This window comes from Hippocampus comes, unplaced genomic scaffold, assembly GCF_001891065.2.
Source record: "Hippocampus comes isolate QL1 unplaced genomic scaffold, H_comes_QL1_v1.1 scaffold147, whole genome shotgun sequence".
Classification (NCBI taxonomy): Eukaryota; Metazoa; Chordata; class Actinopteri; order Syngnathiformes; family Syngnathidae; genus Hippocampus; species Hippocampus comes.
In genome coordinates this window covers 2,973,848-2,995,869 of record NW_017805009.1, presented here as the reverse complement: position 1 = coordinate 2,995,869, position 22,022 = coordinate 2,973,848, and the positions used below count along the sequence as shown (strand labels likewise).

The 22,022-nt window shown below is 42.5% G+C and overlaps 1 protein-coding gene across 5 annotated transcripts in view; it reads right to left on the bottom strand.

Annotated features, from left to right (window-relative positions):
* ebf2 (EBF transcription factor 2) overlaps positions 1-22,022 on the bottom strand; it is a 35,347-nt gene that overhangs the window by 13,102 nt on the left and 223 nt on the right. For 2 of the 5 annotated variants that reach the window (XM_019862368.1, XM_019862392.1), the window contains exons 2-7: positions 21,011-21,948; positions 19,446-19,602; positions 17,985-18,048; positions 14,902-14,957; positions 14,726-14,799; positions 11,195-11,263 (exon numbers count right to left, since the gene is read on the bottom strand). In XM_019862368.1, coding sequence (XP_019717927.1) covers positions 11,195-11,263; positions 14,726-14,799; positions 14,902-14,957; positions 17,985-18,048; positions 19,446-19,602; positions 21,011-21,144 — 554 coding nt within the window. In that variant the 5' untranslated portion in view covers positions 21,145-21,948. Of the gene's footprint in view, positions 1-11,194; positions 11,264-14,725; positions 14,800-14,901; positions 14,958-17,984; positions 18,049-19,445; positions 19,603-21,010; positions 21,962-22,022 lie in introns of those variants that run through there. The other 3 variants (XM_019862383.1, XM_019862400.1, XM_019862376.1) reach the window with 2 other exon arrangements.

Sequence of the window (22,022 nt, the reverse complement as noted above, 5' to 3'; positions counted from 1 at the left end):
GGGGGGGGTCTAGGATGGGAAACCTGTGAAGTCTCCACAACAGGGACCTGCTTGTAAGAAAGTAAAGGGGGAGACGTGTGAGGGAGGGAATGCCGTGTAGCGTGACACAATAGAAGGGTGGAGGATGAGGAGGAAGACAGACAGACAGGGGAGAGAAATCTGACAGGGTTGAAAGCGTCTAAAAAGCCAGGATGAGTTTGACAGACAGAGGAGAGGAAAACAGATCAAAAATGAGAGGAAAGTCGGGGAGGTAGACACACACACACACACACACACACGCACACACACACACACACACACACACACACACACACACACACACACACACTGCGAGGATAATGGTCCTGCAGGGAGGTGAAGGAACGTGTGAAGAGACGCGAATGGAATCGCTCAGCGGTCCAGGGTGCTGTAATTTACTGTCTGTGGCTAATACGCAGCAAATGTGTGGAGTCCGGGACGATGAGAGGTAAAGAGGAGCCGAGAGCTGGTCGGACTTGCTTGGTGTTGTTGGGGGGAGCGAGCCGACTTTTGGGGCTCACAGCATGCCTGCTGGGAGCCTGTCAGCAGTCACATGCCCCCCCTGCCCTCGGCACTGACAGATTCATCAGGGCTGCTACCAACTCATGCACATGCCCAGAAGTTTATTGTGACATTGAAATAGTTAATACTTGACTCTTATTTTGTTTCTCCTCCTTGAAGAGCAACTCCACAACATCTGCTGTGCGAATGATGAAACGCAAGACAGACGATGAGAGCACACGAGTAATCATTTTCGGCTTATTTACTTCTTCTATCTATAAAATGACAGCATGATTAGTCTGCAACAAAAGAGAAAGAAGTCACTCCGCCAAAGTCACTCTAGTACATTATATATATATATATAATACTTCAAAACACATACAATTTAGATGTTATAATAAAAGAAAAATCAAGTACTTAATTTACATGTTTAACTCAGGATAAAATTGTGTACAGTAGCAAAATTCTGCAAGAAAAAAACAAACAAACCTATTTTTCAATTGTTGTTATTTCAAGGGGAGTGCATAGATAAAGAACAGTGATACCTTCTGGCATTAGCCGACAAGAATCCTGAGGATATAAAGTTTTAGGTTTATTAAAGTGTAAATATTAGCATTCCTGAATGTTTTTCTTTAAAAATGCCAAATCCAACTCTGGTGAGACTATCGGCTGTCCAGATTGCAGCTAAGCAGACAAACAAACAAACTTGGGAGGCTTGCTGGGCTTGCGCAGCACCAGGGGGCATTGTTAAGTCATTAGTGAAATTTAAGACCTTTACACAGGAGGATGACCAGGCTCCATCATGCTCATGCGCCCGCGTGCGCGCGCACACACACACACACACACACACACACACACACACACACACACACACACACACACACGCGCACACACACACACTCCAACAACACTTGTGTCCAAGTAAAGAAAACAGCCGTTGTTCCTGAATACCATTACTAACTGGCCTATGACTTTGCAAAACACACACACACACACACACACACACACACACACACACACACACACACACACACATACAAACGCACACACAAGAGCCTGATTATGCTATACGTATGACAAAATAAATGATGATGCTGAGAACTTTCCCTTCAAAGCCAAGCCCGCAGAAGGGAAAGTCACATCTACGCCCGCATCACAACACCGCTCACTTGCTTGCAATCTGAATTGCCCTCCAAATCATGCTAATCTGCCCTCTTCTGATCCTCTCAGCCCCGCCAGTTAATCTCCACACTGCTCAAGCAAAAGTGAACCCTATTAGGAGTCAGATAAATGGGAGTCCTTGCCCCTGCTACTTTTGGAAGCTCCGCAAGATTCACGGAATATTTACACAACATCAGGGAATCCTTTTTTTTTTTTTTTTTAACTGTTTTTAAGCATGTTACTTTTAACTTTTTCTCGCTACGTTTGAAAACAAAAAAAATCTGTACTGTCTACTTCTTACTTCATCAAGAGTCTTGTAACTATTTTCAACAACGGCAGTTGGCAACACAATGTAAAAAGATGAGGAAAAAACACGTGCGACGTGAAGGAACATGAACCAGGGAACACAAATGATGGCAATAACAGATTCGGAGAATAAGATATTCCTCATTCATGGCAATAAAATGTCCTAACTTTGATTTTGCTTTTACTTAAGAGTTGAAGCAGTATTTCTACTTTTACCTGAGTCTTTCTTCTTAAATAAGTGTCTGTACAGGTACTTAAGTACACAATGCAAGTAGTTTTGCCATCTCTGCGCAGCATCAATTTCAATTGGACTGAAGGATAAAAACATTTTTGTTTTGAATGGGTGATAACTTGATGTGGACCTCAAAGTGGAATTTTTCAAAACCAACATCATCATTTTTCTTTTCATTGTAAATGGTAAAATAACCTTTAAAAACAACCAAGCCGGTCACATGTGTGTATAGTGTCCAGTCTGGGCATATGCGGACATGTCACAATAACAATAACAACCACAGAGCTCTTTGTTTTCATGGATTCATCATAACGGCTCCATTTACTTACTGAACTTCTATTACAACTGTTGGCACATTGTTCGATCAAATTGAACACACAAATGAACACAAACTCAACTTCAACGCTTCCCACATCGCAGTATTTCTCTCATCAAAACCTTCCCCTGTGCTCTCGCTTGAGCCTGACATGAGGTCGGTAAACTTTTAGCAGTCTGACTGACCGAGGCTCTCAGGCAGTACCTGTCAAGAAAAGCGGTATTTTGTGGACTATGCATGGTCTCTCCCTGTCTGTCTTTGTCTCCTTCTTCTCTTTGCATCGCCCCCCCAGGGAGGAAGCATCCCATGGTCCTGTGCCAGCTGCTCAGTGGTCCAGCCTGTGTGAGTGAGGTGGTGTGCACTGGAGCCTCAGGGCCCTGTCGCCGGGCTGCACCCCCCCCCCCTAACCACCACCCCACACACCAAGCCTTGTCTGATGGACTTACTGACAGGGGGTGTGAAGAGTGTGTCCAAGGTTTGACCACCAGGGAGAGACCGTGACAGCGGACCGGAGGGACTCGTGGACCTAACTTTATATGTGCATAGAAATATGTGCATGTTTGTCTTCTACTACCAACACTGTAGGTCAAGCAAGACAAAAGTCCTGTCTAGACACAATTAGAAAGATATGACTGCAAACCTTTACTGAGGCAGACTGAACAACAAGTTCAGTCCAAATGTAATGGGCTTTTTTTTTTTTTCTCGACTCGCACCAGATACTGCGCACCATGTTTGGTGAGAATCAGCGCAGCAGGTTTTTTTTTTGTGTAATCCCACCAGCAGACAAACACGCACACTAATAATGGTGAAAACAAGACCTCCATAGTGGAGGTAAAAATACTTTTTCCATTGACTATTTTTAAACTCTCCAGTGAGTAATACAATGAATAGCTGAAATGCCAAGCAGACATAAATTCAACAGAATAAGCATCTCTTGATTGATTATGAAGCCATTATATCTGTGTTCTAAAAAACTGTGCCTGAAATTTGGAAACATAAATTATATTTGTCTGTTCAACGCGGTTGTGATATCAATTGGTTGTGAGTATGAAATATCAGCAAAAACTTCTTCCGTTAAAAAAAAGAACATAGAAAAGGAAAATAGAAATGCATGTTGATGGTTATGAACCGTACGCACGCTGTAGTCTTGCAGTCAATTTATCTGAAAGACTAAAATTACAGTTTCGTGTTTTATTACCGTTTTGGATTAATGGCACAGAACAAATTCCATTAATCTGTTAAATGTGTGTCAATGATCAAGTCTGAATTAAAAAAAAAATAATAATAATAAAAATAATAGTGATAGTAAAAATTGCTCAGCTTCTTCTTTTTACATATCTATCTATCTGCAGACGCTTTGTTTTTTGAAGCGACTATAGAGAAGTGATTCGGAGTCTCCTTTCAGCAGTTGATCAGAGATGTCACGTCTGCTCCACTCACACGGCACATCTGATACAATGACATTGTTGTCTCACACGTTCAGCTTTGGAGTGCGTGTACTATGATGACCTAACAGGACTTTGTGGTACATCAAGTATACATCTGGGAAATGGGAGGAATGTGACCTCCGACACGGTCCAAAAGTGTTGCTACATTTATTCTTTGGATGAAAGTTTAATGTTCTTTCCCAAAGAGTGATTGGATTTTCCTATGAAACGGAAGTAAGCGTTCAGGAAGCCGTGTCCCCCCCACTGTTCCAAGCCCACGGGTACGCCATCGTGGCTGCTGGGAAAACAGCCGTGTTCAGAAGCAACACTTTACATCATGCGTAGTTTGTTTCTTAAATGGGTTTAAGTTGGCCGTGCTCAAGCAGGTGGAGCCACAACCATTGAAACAGATGGTCTCCGAGACAGCGCAAGACATTTACATATAACAATAGGTGATATCTGAATAGTTTTTTTGTCAAACTACCCAGACAGTGTTAATCCATTCAAAGAAATGTTGGCTACAGATTTACTACATTATACCAAAGAGACCTACATTTATATTGTGACCATATACCCATGATTTAGCAAACACTATCGTCATTAATCAACATCCTCCTTGGGTAGTTTGTCAAAGAGATTCACTTTGTGGAAAAAAAAAAAAAACAAGAGCTGGACTAGTTGAAAACACCCACACACGGCGGTGCATGTACATAACTAGAACTAGAAGACAACAAACGGATCAATACAACCCACAAACCCAGATTAAGACTAATGGATTCCACTCGCAGTCCAGAATCTGAAGTCAAGCCGTGGCACACATAATGAATGCTTTACAAGGAAAGCAAAAATCTTAAAAAGCACAACTAGCTTATCTAAAGATTACCCCAAAAAAATCCCACCATATGTCCCCTGTTGTGTACTGTTTTCTCACTTTTAAAATGTCCACTTTAAGAATTGCTGACCTTCCACCAGCTTTGGTGAGCTCATTTTGAGTCCGGGGGAGGACACAACAATATTGACAGCATTGGAAAATTCCTATTGATTATTCTTCTTTTCTCCGAGTGCCGGCTTGTTAAAAAAGACCGCTCTTAGGAACACGATCAATTAGTGAGATAGTGCTTGCCATTGATCACCTGCCTACCCCCACACCACAAGGCCGCTGCCTCGCGATGGATCCCTGCGCACACTCCTTATGACCAACTATTGATTTCCGCTTCTTAGCCCAATATAAAAGCACCCACACCCACCCAGTGAATGCTGACCTCTCCAATCCAAAGCACACAGTCCGTTCTTACTAATAGTAATACTGACATCTGCTTGTCTCCATTCGAAAGCCACCACAGCACTCATAAATACAGAGGTCATCTTGGGCTCACAACCATTATAACTTTGAGCTCAGAGGTCATCACGTCAATAATGCTGCCATATTAAAAAAAAAAAAAAACCTTGGTGGTTTGAATCCATGGAGCATTTCACAGGAGGAGCAAAAAAATGTCACTTTGAAATTTTACTTTTTAATTGGTATGAGCTTTTAACTGGGTGGGACACCTTTCATTTAAAAACTGGCAAAATTCTGAAGGAATAAAATTTTCGCCAGTAGTCTTTCTAGCAGACTTCTGATGGTTTCAAGCCAAAAGAAACGTGTGTTCCTCCATCTTGACAAAAGCAGTGGTTTCAGCTACCGTGTCACTATGCTTCATCTTCTGTAACTGCTACAGGAAGTGTTAGTTTCGTGCCAAACATGCCTTTTGGAATTGTAGGCAAAAGTTCCAGCTTTCGTTTTATTGCACCATAACATAATCGCCCTGCAAGTGCTTTTAGAAGGCCTGAGAATTTTGGCACAAAGTAGATGGGCCTAGATATTTTCCTTTGTAAGAAAAGTCTGAGGGAGATTTGTCTTTAGCTGAAACTGTGACTTTAGTCAAAGTGGAAGGGATTATGAAACCTTCCAAATAGCAGTCACGTTTGACCCTGAAAAAAGATGAACTTCATTCTAAGCATCCATCCAAATTAACAAAGGAATAACGCCACCAGAAAAAGACTTCTGATTGGTCAAAAGCCAATCAAAGTCCAGACCTGAATCCAATTGGGGGGGGGGGGGGGGGGGGGGGGGGGGGTATGAATCAGGCTGTTGAAAAACAATTAGAAAAATTTGTAGAACTTTTACAAAGATAAGATAAGATAAGCTTTATTTGTCCCACACTGGGGAAAATTTGCAGTCTACAGCAGCAAAATTGGGGGGGAGGAGGAAAAAAAAAAGTGTTTCATTGCACAAAATAAATGTTTCAGCAAAGAACTGTACACAGTTCAATATAAGTGCAATATAAAATATAGCATTAGCAATATATTTGTAGAATAAATATAATAAATTAGCAATAGCATAGAAAACACAGCATGAGGTGGCTGTGCTAAAGTGGTGTCAAATATTGTCAAGTATACCATGTCAACATGCCATGAAAAAAATACTGCTGTCATTAAAATTAACGGTGCAGTGCCAATGAGATTCTTTTTTTTTTGCACACTTGTACAGCCAATAACCTTTCGTACATTTTCTATTTGTTATATTCCTTGTCTGACAGATCTTTTAAAGACTTTACTATTTTCACTTGATGATTTATGTCTTCTCTTTTTTACGTTTTGAAATAATTTATGATAGTCTCATATTAGATGCACACAGTGATGAGCTGGGACCAAAATTCTGCCCGGGTTGGTATAGGGAATGCTGGCCTGCGGCCGTCATGCGCAGAAAAGTTGTCACCGATGGGCCGTGATGCACCGAAAGGCAGTCGGCAGCGAGGTGCAGCCGTCACGCTGAAACTTAATTGCTGACGGGGGAAGTGGACGGCTGCCGGCGGCCACGATGGCCAGCACCGGCCCAGGAATACACCGGCCGTTTGGGGAAATTCACATAGTTTTCCAAAATTCCCGATGGCCACCCCGCCCCTGGATGCACATCAGAGCAATCAGGCTTTTTAACAAACATCTGTTCTTTTTCTATATACACTCTACATGTGTAGTTTCAGGAACTTAAACCCAGCAGTCAATTAAGAACGAAAAGATGTGAAGAATGATTCGTTTTTCGAACACGCAGTGAGAAGAGTTCGCAAAGATTTATGGTGATGTGCCCCAAGGAGTCAATCTATCTTTCTATCGATCAGCCGTCGGACCAATCAGTGGGCAACAGTGTCAAAGATAAGTGCCGCTCTCCAAACAGAGACGTCACACCAGGCCTAGAAGCGTATCGAAGAGTTGGCTCGAGTTAAGATTAGACAATTGTAAAATTATTCGACACAGCAGGCAAGCGCCCTATTAAATCATCTTCTCCCTCGGACAAGTCGAGAGTCATCGCTTTGTGCCTTCTTCTTCCCCGCACCCCCTATCCGTCCATTCACCCCTCCTCATGGATCAGATGTGATCTCGTTCTCTTTTCACTCAACTCGGGATTAGGGGGGGGAAGGGGGCGGGAGGTGTGGTGGCGGCCACAGCAGGAGAAGGGGGAGAGGGAAAACTGAAACAATATGGAAAGGAGATTAGAAAAGTGGGGGTTTGGGGCCATTTGGGGAATTGCAAACTACCTTGTGCTTGGTTAGTTGTCCTCATGACACTGCCTAATTATGGCAAAATTAGACAGGCCAACGGAAAAGGGAGGGGTGTTTACTGAGATGCTTACTCAATTGAAAAAAAGAGAAAAGGAATTAGGTACTAGAGGGTGAAGTGCTATGTAAACGCGTGTTGGGGTGAAGACGTGCAGGAGATAAGAAGAGTGGATGGCAGAAGATGAAAACAAGGGAAACAGAGGAAGAAATGGGTGGAAAGCATCATGGGCAATGGACGTGAGCGGGCCCCTGCGCGCTGCATGTTAATTGGAGAACAGGTGTTGGGGCTGGAAGCAGGAGGCTGATTACTGGAACCACAGAAACAGACTATCCTCCCCCCCTTCCCACACGAACACACGCACACACACACACACACACACACACACACACACACACACACACACACACATGAATTATTTAAGATCCACGCGGTGACTGGGGAAAAAGGTCAGAGTAGGGGTCACTGAGACACATATACAATTGCACATACATTCATATACATAAATAAACGTGTAAGTTTCCAAAAACACTCACATGAAAACATACCTATATACCTGCGCATGCAAATGCTCCCTATTTTTTTTTTCTTTCTACCAAGCATACGGTGTGCCGACATACGGCGGAATGAGAAAATGCACAGGAGGGGGATATCAAATGGAACACACCAAATTCGCTGGGCTTATCAGAAATTAACTATAGCGCCTAATGGGCTGCTCCCAGAGGAGAGGATTTTGCAGGGTAGTCAAGAGGGAGAGACCCCCACCAGGATGGGATGTTCCCCGTGCGATTAGAAAGGAGCAGAGGTCAACGATTCAGCTTAAATCAGTCATAAAATCCCGCAACCCTCGCAATGGAAATACTGTATACATGATTCGCTGTCTCCGCAGCAGGCTGTGGAGTCACTTAAATTGAGGTTAAAGGCATGTAAGGAGGAAGTGTATATGGGATGGGACATCGAGAGAGAATAATGTGCAAATGAGAAAAGCAGCTGCTCCGAGGCATTCTGGGAACACTGAAAAGACAACAGCCTAGTTTTTCCATGATATGAAAAATATCCTGAGCAGAACTCCTGGGAGACACACTGTCAACAGGCAGCCAGCTTGAACTGAGAAGGGGAAGAAAAGGGTCCTTGACATAAATGAAGTGAGTGTTTTCTCCACAATTGTTATGAAAGTGGGACTGAAGGAAAGACGGAAGGAGAGGAGGTGTGGCAGGAGGTACGGCCAATGAAGGTTGCGCCGATGACATCACAGCCAAAGTATTCTTGCTTATGATCATTCATCACTCTGCTGACAGAGCCCGTGAAAACCCCAAATCGCTCGAATGCGAGGGCCTTCACACACTCTGATTACTGCGGCGGTTAAAGTGTGATAAGTGGCGGTCAGGGTGAACACCGACTACATGTGTGAGTCGGCGCGCAGATATGAAACATACACATGCTTCTCCTATGAAGATTAATGTGTGTTTGGTGGGGGGTGTCTCAGGTGCAACTGGTCTTGTTTGAGACCTGAACAGACATCCATCATAATTCAACACTCTTTGGACACTTTATTAGGTACACCTGGGTAATCTAATAAGACCCAAAGCAAGTGATGTATTAAAAACGCTCAATTTGAATTGACACTGTAAAGATACACATAGCAAATGTCTACCACTCGTCTTGGCATGAAAACATTTTTGAAGCACCTCTGATTCGTCACTGTGCTCATAACTCAAAACAATTGAATCTCAAATCATCTTTTCCGATTGAAATGAATGGAAAGGACATTAATCCGTTCCAGTCTTCTCGCCCAGGAAAAATAAACAAACAAAAAAAAAAAATGGTAGCGTGATTTGATAAGGAAAAATAGCCCTCCACAATGTTGTACTTAGATACATTTAAAAATAAACAGTTTTTGTCACACTGCATCAAATGAATGGCTTTTGTGCTCTTCTTTCAGGTGTGCCTGCTTTGGCCACCTGTGGCATTAAAAGACAGACAGACAGATATACTGTCCATTGAGTCATCTCAACTCTTCTGAGCACAACAATTTGGCAATATTAGTAATTCTTTGCAGAATATGAACAATATATGACTGAGTATTTTTATTGTCTCTCTACATGTATTGCTGCACCATCTGTGTTGTGTCCATCGCCCAAAGCGTTAAAGCACGGCAACATAGATACTATTTAGGGCTAGGGTCTCACAATTGGCCATTGGGCCATTTGTAGCCTGCAGAATGATATTTTGCCACCCCCCACTTGACATCAAAGTTTAATGTTGGTGCAACCCCCACGTTTTTGCGATGTCGTTGCCTCGGGCATTTTGTGTGTGTATGTGAGTGTTTTTTGTTTTTTTTAATCACGTGCAGGCTGTAGCTCGGGCTCATGACAGCTTTAGGTGAAAAGTAATTCTGAAATGACACCAATTGGAAGCAAACAGATATCCTGTGAAATAGTCCCAGTCATGTCTATTTCAAAATCTACCGTGAAGAGAAAGGTTGGCGACAAGAACAGCCAAGTTCAAGAAAAACAGGAGATGGAATGTTTTTTTGTTGAACACAGGGGAACCCCGACATCTTGAATGCATAGAGGAAGTTGTGCTGCTCAAGAAATCAGATGTCATGACTCAACTAGATATGCTGAGGACTATGCAAAGTAAGACCGTGTCACCAATAGCCATAAATGTTCTGTACTGTTATCAAGAGAGAAGATTGGATTAGGATTAGGTGCACTTTTTTGTCCACTTGAACCACTTTTTGTCGGATACTTCTTGTGGCCCCAGCTGCTCCCACATCAGTTAAGTTTGAGAACCCGGACTAAGGGCATTTAGCTGCCTTAAAAGCTATGTAATTGTTTGAAATACACAAAGTATAATTCTCTTGGTTTTATGTTTATTGTAAACTTGAACTTGGGGTGGCAATAAACAGTTTGAGGAATCTTTTTTTCCCCAGAATGAGTCACTATTTGCCAAACTGCTGCTTAGTGTGAAGTGAGTTGAGTAGAGATCACTGCCACCATATCGTGCTTGATTATCAAGTCTCCACTCGCAAGTCAAAGCAAAAAAATAAATAAAATACGTCTCGCAACTTGTATCTCAAGGCACCACTGTCATGGAAGTTGTTCTCCCAACCAATACACAATGTGAAAGTCACAAATTCTTGTTTTTGTACACAACTGGATGTCTAGGATTGAAACATGACTTTTCCAAGTATTTAGAACTGCACTGTAACAGACTGTTATTAACACTCACATCTACAATGAATCATGCAGCGCAAATGACACCACTGCAAATTACCACCGCAATAAAAAACATTGTTGAATTGATACCTCACATGCCGTGTCAAGCGATAGGCTTGAGGAGCAATTTTAATCTTTGTAATGACCTCTTGTGCTGGATCTATTTTTATAGTCACGATGCAATCGTCGCTTTGCATTGGGACTAACCGACATGGCCAAAGGGCTGCTTCTAATACATCAACATTCACTGCTTCATCCAGCCTGTACAACTATATAGAGAGCCCAAACCAGATGAAGTGAAACAGGGTGGAAATGCAAAAGTGGGTTGTGAGCAGTTAAATTCACCTAAAAGCGCAATCTTTCTCAGTACGCGTGTTGTATGAACCGATGCTTTGTGTACTGTATTGGAGCTCCTTACCTGTCAATGATGACTGGGTCAGAGGGCGTCTCATTTCGGTTACCGCAACTCTTCTTCTCACAACAGCGGCTGAGTGGGCAATTAAAGGGACAGAAAAGACAACAAGAGGGAAAAGTCAGCGAGGAAAATAAGCAATTTAAACAGGAGCAGCCGTCATTTGTTCACAGGCCCAGACTCTGCAGTCCACCAACATCCAGCGGAACACAAAGGAGGCATGAGAGGGAAGGGGAGGAGGGGATAAAAGAATAGAGGAGGAAGAAAAGGTACAACAACATACCCTACAAACAGTGAGAGACCATTCAAAAGTGAAAAGGCAGCCAGCCAATCTGTCACATTGATTCCGAAATCAAATTCGACCCCCACGCGCGCACACACACACGCGCGCACACACACACATACACACGCACACAACCATTCGTCAGCAGTCTTGTCCGAGGAGCCTGCTGGTCACCCCCCCGCCCCGAAGTCCCCTTCGCTGCATAACAAAAGTGCCCCCACCCTTTACCATCTGCCACCCCTACACCTCGCCTCACCCCTCTCGTGTCCCAGCTTGGCCCTGCCCTGCCCCCCTCCACCCCCCTGTCAGACGGCCTCACTCCCCAGCTGTGACGCTTGCCCTCTGCCTCTTCGGCTCTGTTATTAGCCAGCTGTGAGTCACATTCGGGCATCTGCTGGCAACACAATGGCACAGCCCACTCCATCTAAGTCCCCCATCCTTTCCCCGCTGCTGCCCTCCAACTCTGGGTCAGTGGCCCACTCATCTCTCCGTTTCCTCTTCCTGCACACACCCGTGTTTACCCATTTACCTTTAGAAAGCACGCTATTATTATATCGTTATTTTCCAAACCAAGTCATATGGAGCACACGGGGTCTTCAAGCTGACCCCTCTCCTATAACAGCTACATTTGCGCAATGTGTCCCTCATCACATGCTGACGAAGTTCAAACATGCTGTCTTGGTTCATTCCTGCAGTGCCAATTTGATGAAGGAACTGTAATAACAGTCCACTTGAGCACTTCTGGTTATGTCAGCTGTCGTCTCTCCGCGCAACTACAGTGCACTGGTTGGCGACACGCTGCTTATAGTTATTTGAGGTGGGGGCTGTGTTATTACAAGGCATTTACAGTGTGTGAAAAACAGAAGACAAAAATGCACATTGAGAGTGATGGTTCGGGAAATCTATTTGGATATTTTGTTCGATTCAAGATTTAGCGCATCATACCTGAGTTTGTGTGAAGCTTTCATTGACTTTCTCGTTCTAAAATCTAATGGATTAAAATGTTTTAGATCTGGCGTGTCCAATGTATTTTTGCTGGGCGCCACATTATAGTTATAGCTTCCTTTTCAGGGACATTATGACTGTACGACCATATACTCTAAATGTACGCTTCATTATGTTATTACATAATGTGCAACAACACAAAACAAAATGATGCATCACTCGCTTGAAAATAAAAGTCAATGTTATTTTACAAAGGGGTTTGGTGTTAAAAAAAAAAATCTGCAATATATCTCAGTTTGCAAATGTTGGCACTGTAGAACATGTCCACTGTCAATGCTCATGAGCTCCATAATCGAAGACGGCACAGCTGTGCTCTCGCGTAAAAACTAGTGTGTCCTGATTTTCGTGCTCTACCAAAGATGTTCCCTTTGACATTGCCCCGGTGCACCTGACAATTTGGTGCCTCAAACTTGACTAAACTTAATGCCTGCTGGGATCACGTCTAACTATTGGCGCAGGTTATGTTACGTGATTTGGGGGGATTTGATCGGGGTCCAGGCAGACAGATTCTGTGCTCCGGAGACATGTGTAGTGGATGTCATCATGTCAGCAGGGTGGAATGTGGTCTCCAGGTAGCCACTTCACAGCGGAGATATGTGATCTCCCTGGCCAACATTACATCGTCCCCAGTGGAGATCTGTTTGCAGTTCCTTCTGAACATACTTGGCATGCTTTGAACTTCCGCATTGACTTCGGCAAACCAGTTTCCTTTTTCTCCCATCAAGAACTTTGCTCATCTCGTGCGCCGATTTTAAAGGCGACGAGAGGATCCACTTTGACTGACGGTAAAACAAGTTGGCTGTGTTCGCGGTCACAATGGCGGAAAACGCCGGCCTTTATCGACATCAAGCTGCATGCACCTTTCAAAAATATCAAAACCTGCCCTTGGACAGATTCAGACCACAAAATTACACAAAAATAGAGCCAGCCCATGATTTGCAGTGAAGGGCCACATGAATTACTGTGGTGGGCTTGATGTGGCCCCTTGGCCTTAAGTTTGACACCGGTGCTATAACACATGCTAGACGTTACCAGGATGTTGTCAAAGAGTTGACAGAGAGAAAACATAAGGAAAACATGATGGCTCAGCGCAATTCCGTACTGTCTTTTGACCTTCCCTCGAATACAAAATCCTCCTTCACACTGATCACTGTGTAGCCCCCACAGACCTCACTGAACACCTCCACCCACACACATCAGCTAGAACAGGCTCAGGCCAAATGCACTGTCTGCGCCGAACCAAAACTCAAGATCAGGGGCGACAGGGCCTTCAAGGCTGCTGGTCCCTGTCTGTGAAATGCCCTGCCCTCCTCGATCACCTCAGGGTGCTTTTAAGAAAGAACTCAAGACCTTCCTTTACAAAAAAAAAAAAAAAAAAAAAAACTTTTCCTGGCTGATTTTATGCAATTTTATCTGTTGACTGTTCTATTGATTACCCTCCCCCCCCCCCCCCCATACCCGCTATCTGTTTGTTAGTATTACATTTTATTGTTGCCGGTGCTGTGCGCTTTGAGATTTTTTTCACCATATGTAAAGGGTGTAATGAATAAAATGTTGTTATTATTATTATTATTATTATTATTATTATTATTATTATTATTGCTCCTGCTTTTGTGCCTACTTCAGCCACAAAAATTCAGATTCAGCATAATAACCTCAGAGGATGTCTTATGTGGTCCTTATTGTATGTATCTAAACAAACTAAACTTTGGTAAAAATCAACTAATCAATCAATCAATAGGTGTACATTTTTTGAGGGAACAGTGAGATATGAAATGTGCCCAAGCATACAAATAACAGTATTCAGGATTAAAGCAAGGGCATGAATCTACAGTGTTTTCTTTTATATTAAGTATGCAGCATTTCTCCGAAGATATATACGATCCATCCATCCATATTTGAGCTATAGGTATTTGTATGCCTTGTGACTGACTGGCAGCCAGTTTGGGGTGTAGTCTGCCCCTCCACCCGAAGCGAGCTGGGATAGGCTCCAGCCAGCGACCCTGTTCAGGATGAGCGATGTTGAAAATGGATTTTCTTTTTACCTTTTTAAATATTTTTTTCAGCTGTTTTTCTGTAACTTTACCTCTACACCAGGCTGTGACCACCCGAGGGTGTGCCTGTGTGTGTGTGGGGTGGGTGTGTGTGTGTGTGTGTGTGTGTGTGTGTGTGTGTGTGTGTGTGTGTGTGTGTGTGTGTGTGTGTGTGTGTGTGTGCTAGAGATAGAGCGTGAGGTGCATACCACCCACCTGCACATGACCTCATGAGTGAGCAGAACCCTGCACATTTCGGGATTTTTGTTTTGGCCTTCGTATGATATTGGCTGTGGGGAGGGGGGGGGGGCAAACAGGATATGTCAGTTTCATGTCAAATCACATTATTCATTTGAAAGCTGAATTTCATTCGGAAAGCAGAGCTCACCGACCTGTTTTGTGACCGAGTCGATAAGTCGTGCATAGAGATCTTGCTCCGTACGGACCCCTGCACAAAAAGAGAAGATGTTTGTTTTCGATATCTTGGCATGGCAGACCTCTTTTACTAATACCTATAGATGTTATAATAAGCAAGTGTGACAATTAGTTACCACAGAAGGGATTCATCTGCAAAAAAACTGTCACTCAGCAGCTCCTTAGTGCTTTATAGATTTCATACACTCTATGGATAGGAAAACAACTCTGAATCGTTTTGCATTTGCACATGAACTCGTTTCAACATAGCCTGCATGAGACGACAATATATCCAGCTTCTTCCAGTTGATCCCAAGTGTACAAAACAATTAGAAAATTTGTTTCTGTTGGAGATATAATGAAGTGGAAATTGGAAGGCGAACAAAACAGTTCCAGAAATACGATGACATGGGGCTTTTTATCTGTGTGCCGCCATATAATAAGACTTCAGCTGGCCCAAACAGTGATATAAAACATCAACGCTTCAATTCTTTGAACTGTACTGGGGGTGGTTCGAAATTAAAGATTGATGATCAAACTCTTATCCCCCATGGTCAACCCCTCAATAGAAAAAAATACACAAGATTGAACTCCCTCCAAGCAACATGGAGAAATACGATTGGCATGTACCTCATATTTTCTCTCTGATGGTTTCTGAGGGATTTGGAAGTTATTTCATGTTTGATAATTATTAGCTCTCTTCTTTTTGAGGACAGAATTTACAGCCACGCTCTCACAATCTATCAACTGCGCCGACATATTCCCAAGACTTGTTGGAGACTTTGTGTAACTACAATGCGCACAGCAACAGGTAAAACAACAACAACCAGCTTGACCAGTTTTATTTCATTGGAGGCGAAAGAGAGTTATCTGTTTCTTGAAATTTCATCTCTCTCTCTCTCTCTCTCTCTCTCTCTCTCTCTCTCTCTCTATATATATATATATATATATTATATATATATATATATATAAACAGCAAATCACAGAGATGAAATAGAGGTGTAATGAATTGCTTCTTGAGGGAAGATTTTTTTTAACATACATATTTAAGCAACTTTAGAGAGTATTGCTTTTTAAAAGATGTTCCCCCATCAAAGTCTCTATTGAGATGCCTTTGATATCGCATGGGGGAAGGGGATGAAGAGGAAGTGATCTTAGTGTGTGTGTGTGTGTGTGTGTGTGTGTGTGTGTGTGTGTGTGTGTGTGTATGCTGTACAAGGGGGTTGCCGGAGAACATGTCTTTTATCTTCTCTCCCATGGGTGCCACTGTGATGGCAGAGCAGGGGCAGCGGTTGCTCATGGGAACCAAATTTCTGCCTGTATCCTTAATGTGATGTGGGAAACACAATTGGAGTGTGGTTGGAGTGTTCTTTATATGACTGATCTTTGAGTTCTAGAGTGTCCAGGATGGCAAAATATGTCATAACCAAGCTCCAAAAAAATTTTAAACACTTTCACTGTTTCTGTTTCACTTGTGCTTTTGTTGTATTTGAAGACAGACTTGTATATTATGCAAGTGGTTGTGTTTCATTTTTGTGTATGTAGTACAATTGTCAAGTCAAGTACAACTTTATTGTCAAATTGTCGACAAGTGTTATAAGATAAAAAGTGACATAATTGTGATGATGGTCGGTGCATATTGTGATATAAATAACGTTTTTGTTATTGGTGCCAACACTGATAAAAAAATGGTGTGTTGAATTCCCTCAGTTTGATTTTGTCAAGTGGTTTCATGAAATAAAATTATCTGGATCCAGGTATATTTCGACTTTACATTTACTTAAAAAATAGCTCCAGATGATTTTATTGTGTGGAACCACAAGAGGAAATAAAATTAAGTAAATTCAACACACCTTTTTTTCAGAGTACACATTATTGACAAAACATTGGGGCTTTTCTCCAGGCCGCTGCTCCCACTCTTTACCACTGGTATAAATCTTTTAATAAGACAAGCGTCAATCAGAATAGCCGAAGCTATTGACGTTGCCTGCTATTCCCATCTGCAATCATTTTATTTTCACACTGCTGGACTTGCGCAGACATTTGAAGACTGCGTTGCCAAGTTGATCGGATATTTCACTGCTCCACAGAGCCATCCAGTGATGGCAGCAAAACGGTGAGTTGTAAGTCCTCAGTCAATTGGATGCCAAAAAAAGGTGAATAGCGATTAGTTGACTTTGAGCTTTAAATGTCACTCCGGAAGAGTAAAGCCGACTTGTTGACTAATTGCTTCAGGCCCTATATCTGTGAGGCGCAAGAGTATAGAATGGGTGCTCTGGCTTGTCAGGTGGGTTGCCCTCAAAAGTGTTGATTTTTGCGCCCTTGACAGCTTCTGAACCAATTTGCATTTTTTGTTGTTTTCACATTTACAATTTTATTGACATTTCAAAAATTAATGTGTGGGGGAACTATTAGCAATGTGATACATCGAAATGCACCTCGGTTCCACATTATCAAAATGTGTTTAACATACATCATTTGAAGATTTTTGAGAAAAAGAGGGAAGGATAGCATCAGTTTACCACATTTTAATCATGTACAACTGAAAATTAAGAACATTTTTTTTTTCATTTTACTGAGTGACAGAAACTTGTCTCGTTGGTTTGGGTGTGAGCCTCTGGGTGTGAGTTTTGGCTTCCTGTTTAGTTCCCAGCAAGAGTTCTCCTTTGGTATTTTTTTGTTTAACTGTTTGTCACATTCAGCAGACATCTAAAAGTGAAATGCGACTGTGGCTCTCTTTTTTTTTTCCCACTTCACCTGAGTGGCAGTGTATCTGAAACTCAACAGGACCACACATTTTGGCAATGCAAAATGAAAATTGACCAAGCATCAGCTAACTTGAAAAACATGAGTAAGTTGGGGCCCTTGTAATTCAAGGTGCAGTGGAACCCTGCATATTTGCAATTAGGGGCCAACATATTCACCTTTTTGGGAGGGCAGGGGGGAGGCAGAGTGTTTTCTATAGAAAACACTCATCAACAAAGGGCTCCTACTGTACTTCCTTCACCGTTTAAACATTCCGATCTGATCAATTGAAAGGTATGTGTTCACTTTCTCTTACCGTTGCTGTAGAGGAGCTGGAGCTTGTAGTGAGTGCCATTGTTGGTCTTTTCTCCCGTCTGCTCCTTGGAAAGGCACGCACACACCCACACAACACAGAGCATGTAGTTAAGCACGTTAGGGACACAGTTAAACACAAAGCCAATCTCTCCAAATCCTGCAGTTCGACCTTCTCTGGGAGCGGCGTTGAGATCACAGAGTTCAACATTATGTGCGTTGTTGCCATAAGCTCAATGCTTAACCTTGGGTCACATCTCCTCATCGGAGAGGCTGAGCCATCATGTCTCATACAAACACCAAAAGCCTTGAGAGTGGCTGGCGGAGAAGTTAGGAGTGCGACAAGTGTGTTTGACCAGAGTGCATGTAAGAATGAGCAGCGGTCGACCTTGACGGGAAAACTTCCTTTGCGCTATGCTTCTACTTGCCTCCAGCCCCCCACCTCCTCTCTCTCTTGCACCCCCTTTCTTTCTCGTCTTCTACCTCTACTGGTCTTTCTAAGTGGTCTCAAAGGAATGCTCTCTGGTCCAATAACCCAGGAGGCATCTCAAAGATGAGAGCAAGGGGAGAAGAACAAGAAGGCTGGGGGAGCAGAGGAACTGGGAAAAGGGGAAGAGGAAGAGGGCAAATTAAGATGCATGAAGATAAGTTGGAGAAGTGGGAAAGCTTCTGTTTGTAATATCAGGAGATAGATTGATGACTGCCTTTGTAGGTTTTTATCAATATCAGCAGAGGATTGTTTATTTTGTCATGCCATCGCTCTACCTCGGCATAATTACAAAGCCAAAACAGATGCCAGGGTAACCATGCAGAAAATGAACCCACTGGCACACACTGACAGCTTTCAACCATGGCATTAACACACACACACACACACACACACACACACACACACACACACACACACACACACACACACACACACACACCACCCCTGACATTCTCAGCAAACCTGACTTGACAAGATGTTGGGAGCCATGATGGGCTCACACACGGCACAAGTGTCTGTCAACAGTGGACTCTCAACTGCACTTGGTCCATGTGCATGTCCCACTTGGCCAACCTGAGGAATTCGCCCCCTGCCCCACAGTGCTGTTTTGAGAAGAGACTTTGATGATTAGCTCTCTACGGATAACTTAACAGGAGTGGGATCTCATTTGCATTTAAAAAAAATAAAAATAAATAAATACATAGCGGTGGCCTCCTCCTTCTAATGAGGCACGCTGCTAATTAGTCATTAGATATTCTTTTTCAATCCCACATCATCAGCTCACTGAGGGGATACAGAGCTTGTGTAAGCATGAAGCCGTCAGCTGTTCCATGCGGGCGCCGAACATCAAGAGGAGCAACTGGTTTCTATTGCTGAGATCTATTAGCGCGTATTCTTGCTGCCATTTGAGGGGAGCGCATATCTTTCGTGGAGAGTGGTGGGCAAATGTACTTGTAGAGTGAAGCCCTCACACACCTTGTCGTGTTCCACAAAGTCCACAAAGGCGGTCCTCTCCACCTCCACAGGCTGCCCGTGTCTGTCGTAGAGCGCCAGCACAAAGTGGAAGAAGTTGGACTTGCGCAGATTGGAAGGAGGCTGCTTCTCAAAGTGAGCTCTGGACAGGGCCACTCCACTGGGGATACACATGCAGGTGCACTCCATTAGACTGACATGACAACTTTTTCTGGGGGTCATCATGTCACACTGTGGTGTTTGCACGAAACCAAAGGTGGGCTTTACAATTAAATTGAAGTCAGGGTTCCTCATACTGTAATTCTTCAAAAATCTTTAATAAAAGCTACTATTTAAACATCAAAGTTTCTTTCAAGATGCATAACAAATTGTCACTATTTTTAGTATTAAAATATTACAAATATGTCATCATAAGGTAGTTCTCAATTTAAGATTTAGTTGCACTTTATTAAATGCATATTTCTCCAAATCGAAGTTTTAAAGTCTAGCAGTACAGCATTGCAGCTTTCACAAATTTAGTATCTCCAAATCCTGCTGAAGCATACAAAATAATGAAACCAGTTTAATGATAATAATAATAATAATAATAATAATAATAATAAAAAATAATAATATGAAGAAATAAAAGAGGAAGCTGAAGAAGAAAAGAAGAAGAAAGGGTGCAGAAAACTTAACAAACAAACAAAACAAAAATATTCCTTGTAGAATTTAATCCTTTTATTTATCAAGACAAAGTGAATTAATTACATAGTGCCAAATAAAGGGGAACAAACCTGCACACTTAATGTATTTCTGTTTACTTACATTTCATCATTTCATTCAAATATATTTTCTCTCCTGCAACATTCTAACAGTAGGCCTATATTATATTTTTCCCACACTAAAAAATACGCAAATACGCACACATAAAATATTATATATATATATATATATATATATATATATAAAAACAAACAAACATATAAACAAAATATATAAATAAACTACCGGTTGGTCTGTACTATAAATTGTAACCAAACCGTCAGTGCATTCCCTCCACTCTCACTTTAATGTATTTTCTTCGGTTTCTTCTCTAAACTTTTCAATCATGGAACGAGAATGTACAAAATTCGTTTTTAGACCAATTAAAATATGATGCAACCAACACAGATTCAAAGTGTTGTTCCTGTTTTTTTTGTTTGTTTGTTTTTCAAACGTCTGTTGAAAAAGTCCCAAAAACATTCCGTATTTGTACTTTATTTTCCAATTTATGACGTGGGGAAACTTGAGGTTCATGTGACGCTATAGTTTTGTTAATGACCAGTTCCCTTTTATGCCCACATTATGTGCACATTACCCATAAAATCGATTGTCATTTTTCTGAGACTGTTTTGTGTGTTTTTACTTTTAAAAACTATTTTCATTCAGGCTTTTGGTCCATCGCTTTGAGAAAAGAGGAGTTATATTTCACAACACGTTTGCAGCGCTTTTTCAGTCGAAAGATATAATCCTGGCACTTTTCACAAATTTGTCTATATCCATAGATGATAATTAAGCATACGATATAAATGACAACAGATGAATAGTACCTTTGCGCAGCGACGTTGGCATCCACCACGCCGACATTACGCACCCAAGAGCGGACTGGATCCATCTCCTCTCCAAGACTTCTCTCTTTTAATCCGCTCACTTCTCGCATCAAATGCTCCTGGATCCCGAACATTTAAACCCTGTCCTGAGCGGTGGGTGCACTTTTTGAAACTCAACAAAAAGTCAGCCGGGGAGCCAAAGCCCTATAGAGGGAACACACTCCGAAATAGGCGCCGCGCTCCTCCAAGGCGCAGCAAGAAAGGCAGGGGGGGGAAAAAAAGAGCTTTGGGAGCTAAAGTTGCTGATAAAGTGGGAGATTTTGTGGAGTGTCTCGATGTGAATCCACTCGCACTTGAGTTTAAAGGTGCGAAGATGTGAATAAATAGATCCCGCCACCGTTTTCAATCATGGTCCAAGTACAACACCAGCAATCATCTGTTCGGTTCAACAAACTCCTGCCGCACAAAATTGTGTGCAAGTCTGTTTGGATGTCAGTGCAACCGAGCAGCTCGCATCCAAACAGTTGGTCCGAGGGCCAGGGGGCTAACAGCGAACCACTGTCGTGAGGCATGAATGAGGATGCAGCGTGGAGAAGGAGGGGCCTCGGTGCCATATGTTGCGATGGATGCTCTCATTGGTGTAAAGTGCGTCCCGTTATTTGGATCACAGCCACGTTCAGCATCCACTGCCTGATATTTACACGAACTTTACACGCTCAAAACACATCCAGGCACATCATATTTGGCATTATTTGTACCTGTAGCGCTCCCCCTCAAATTAGATAGCTACTAATTTAATTTGAAAATATATCCTGTACTCGTTAAAATACAGCAGCGAGCACTGAACGTGGTATCCACGAAAGGTTCATCAACCTCACACGGTATGTCAGTTACCTCTTAAAACTCTTCACGCGTCCCTCATAGAACCAGATCAGAACCTGATGAAAAGAGCAGCAAAAATAGCGTGTGTGTGTGTGTGTGTGTGTGTGTGTGTGTGTGTGTGTGTGTGTGT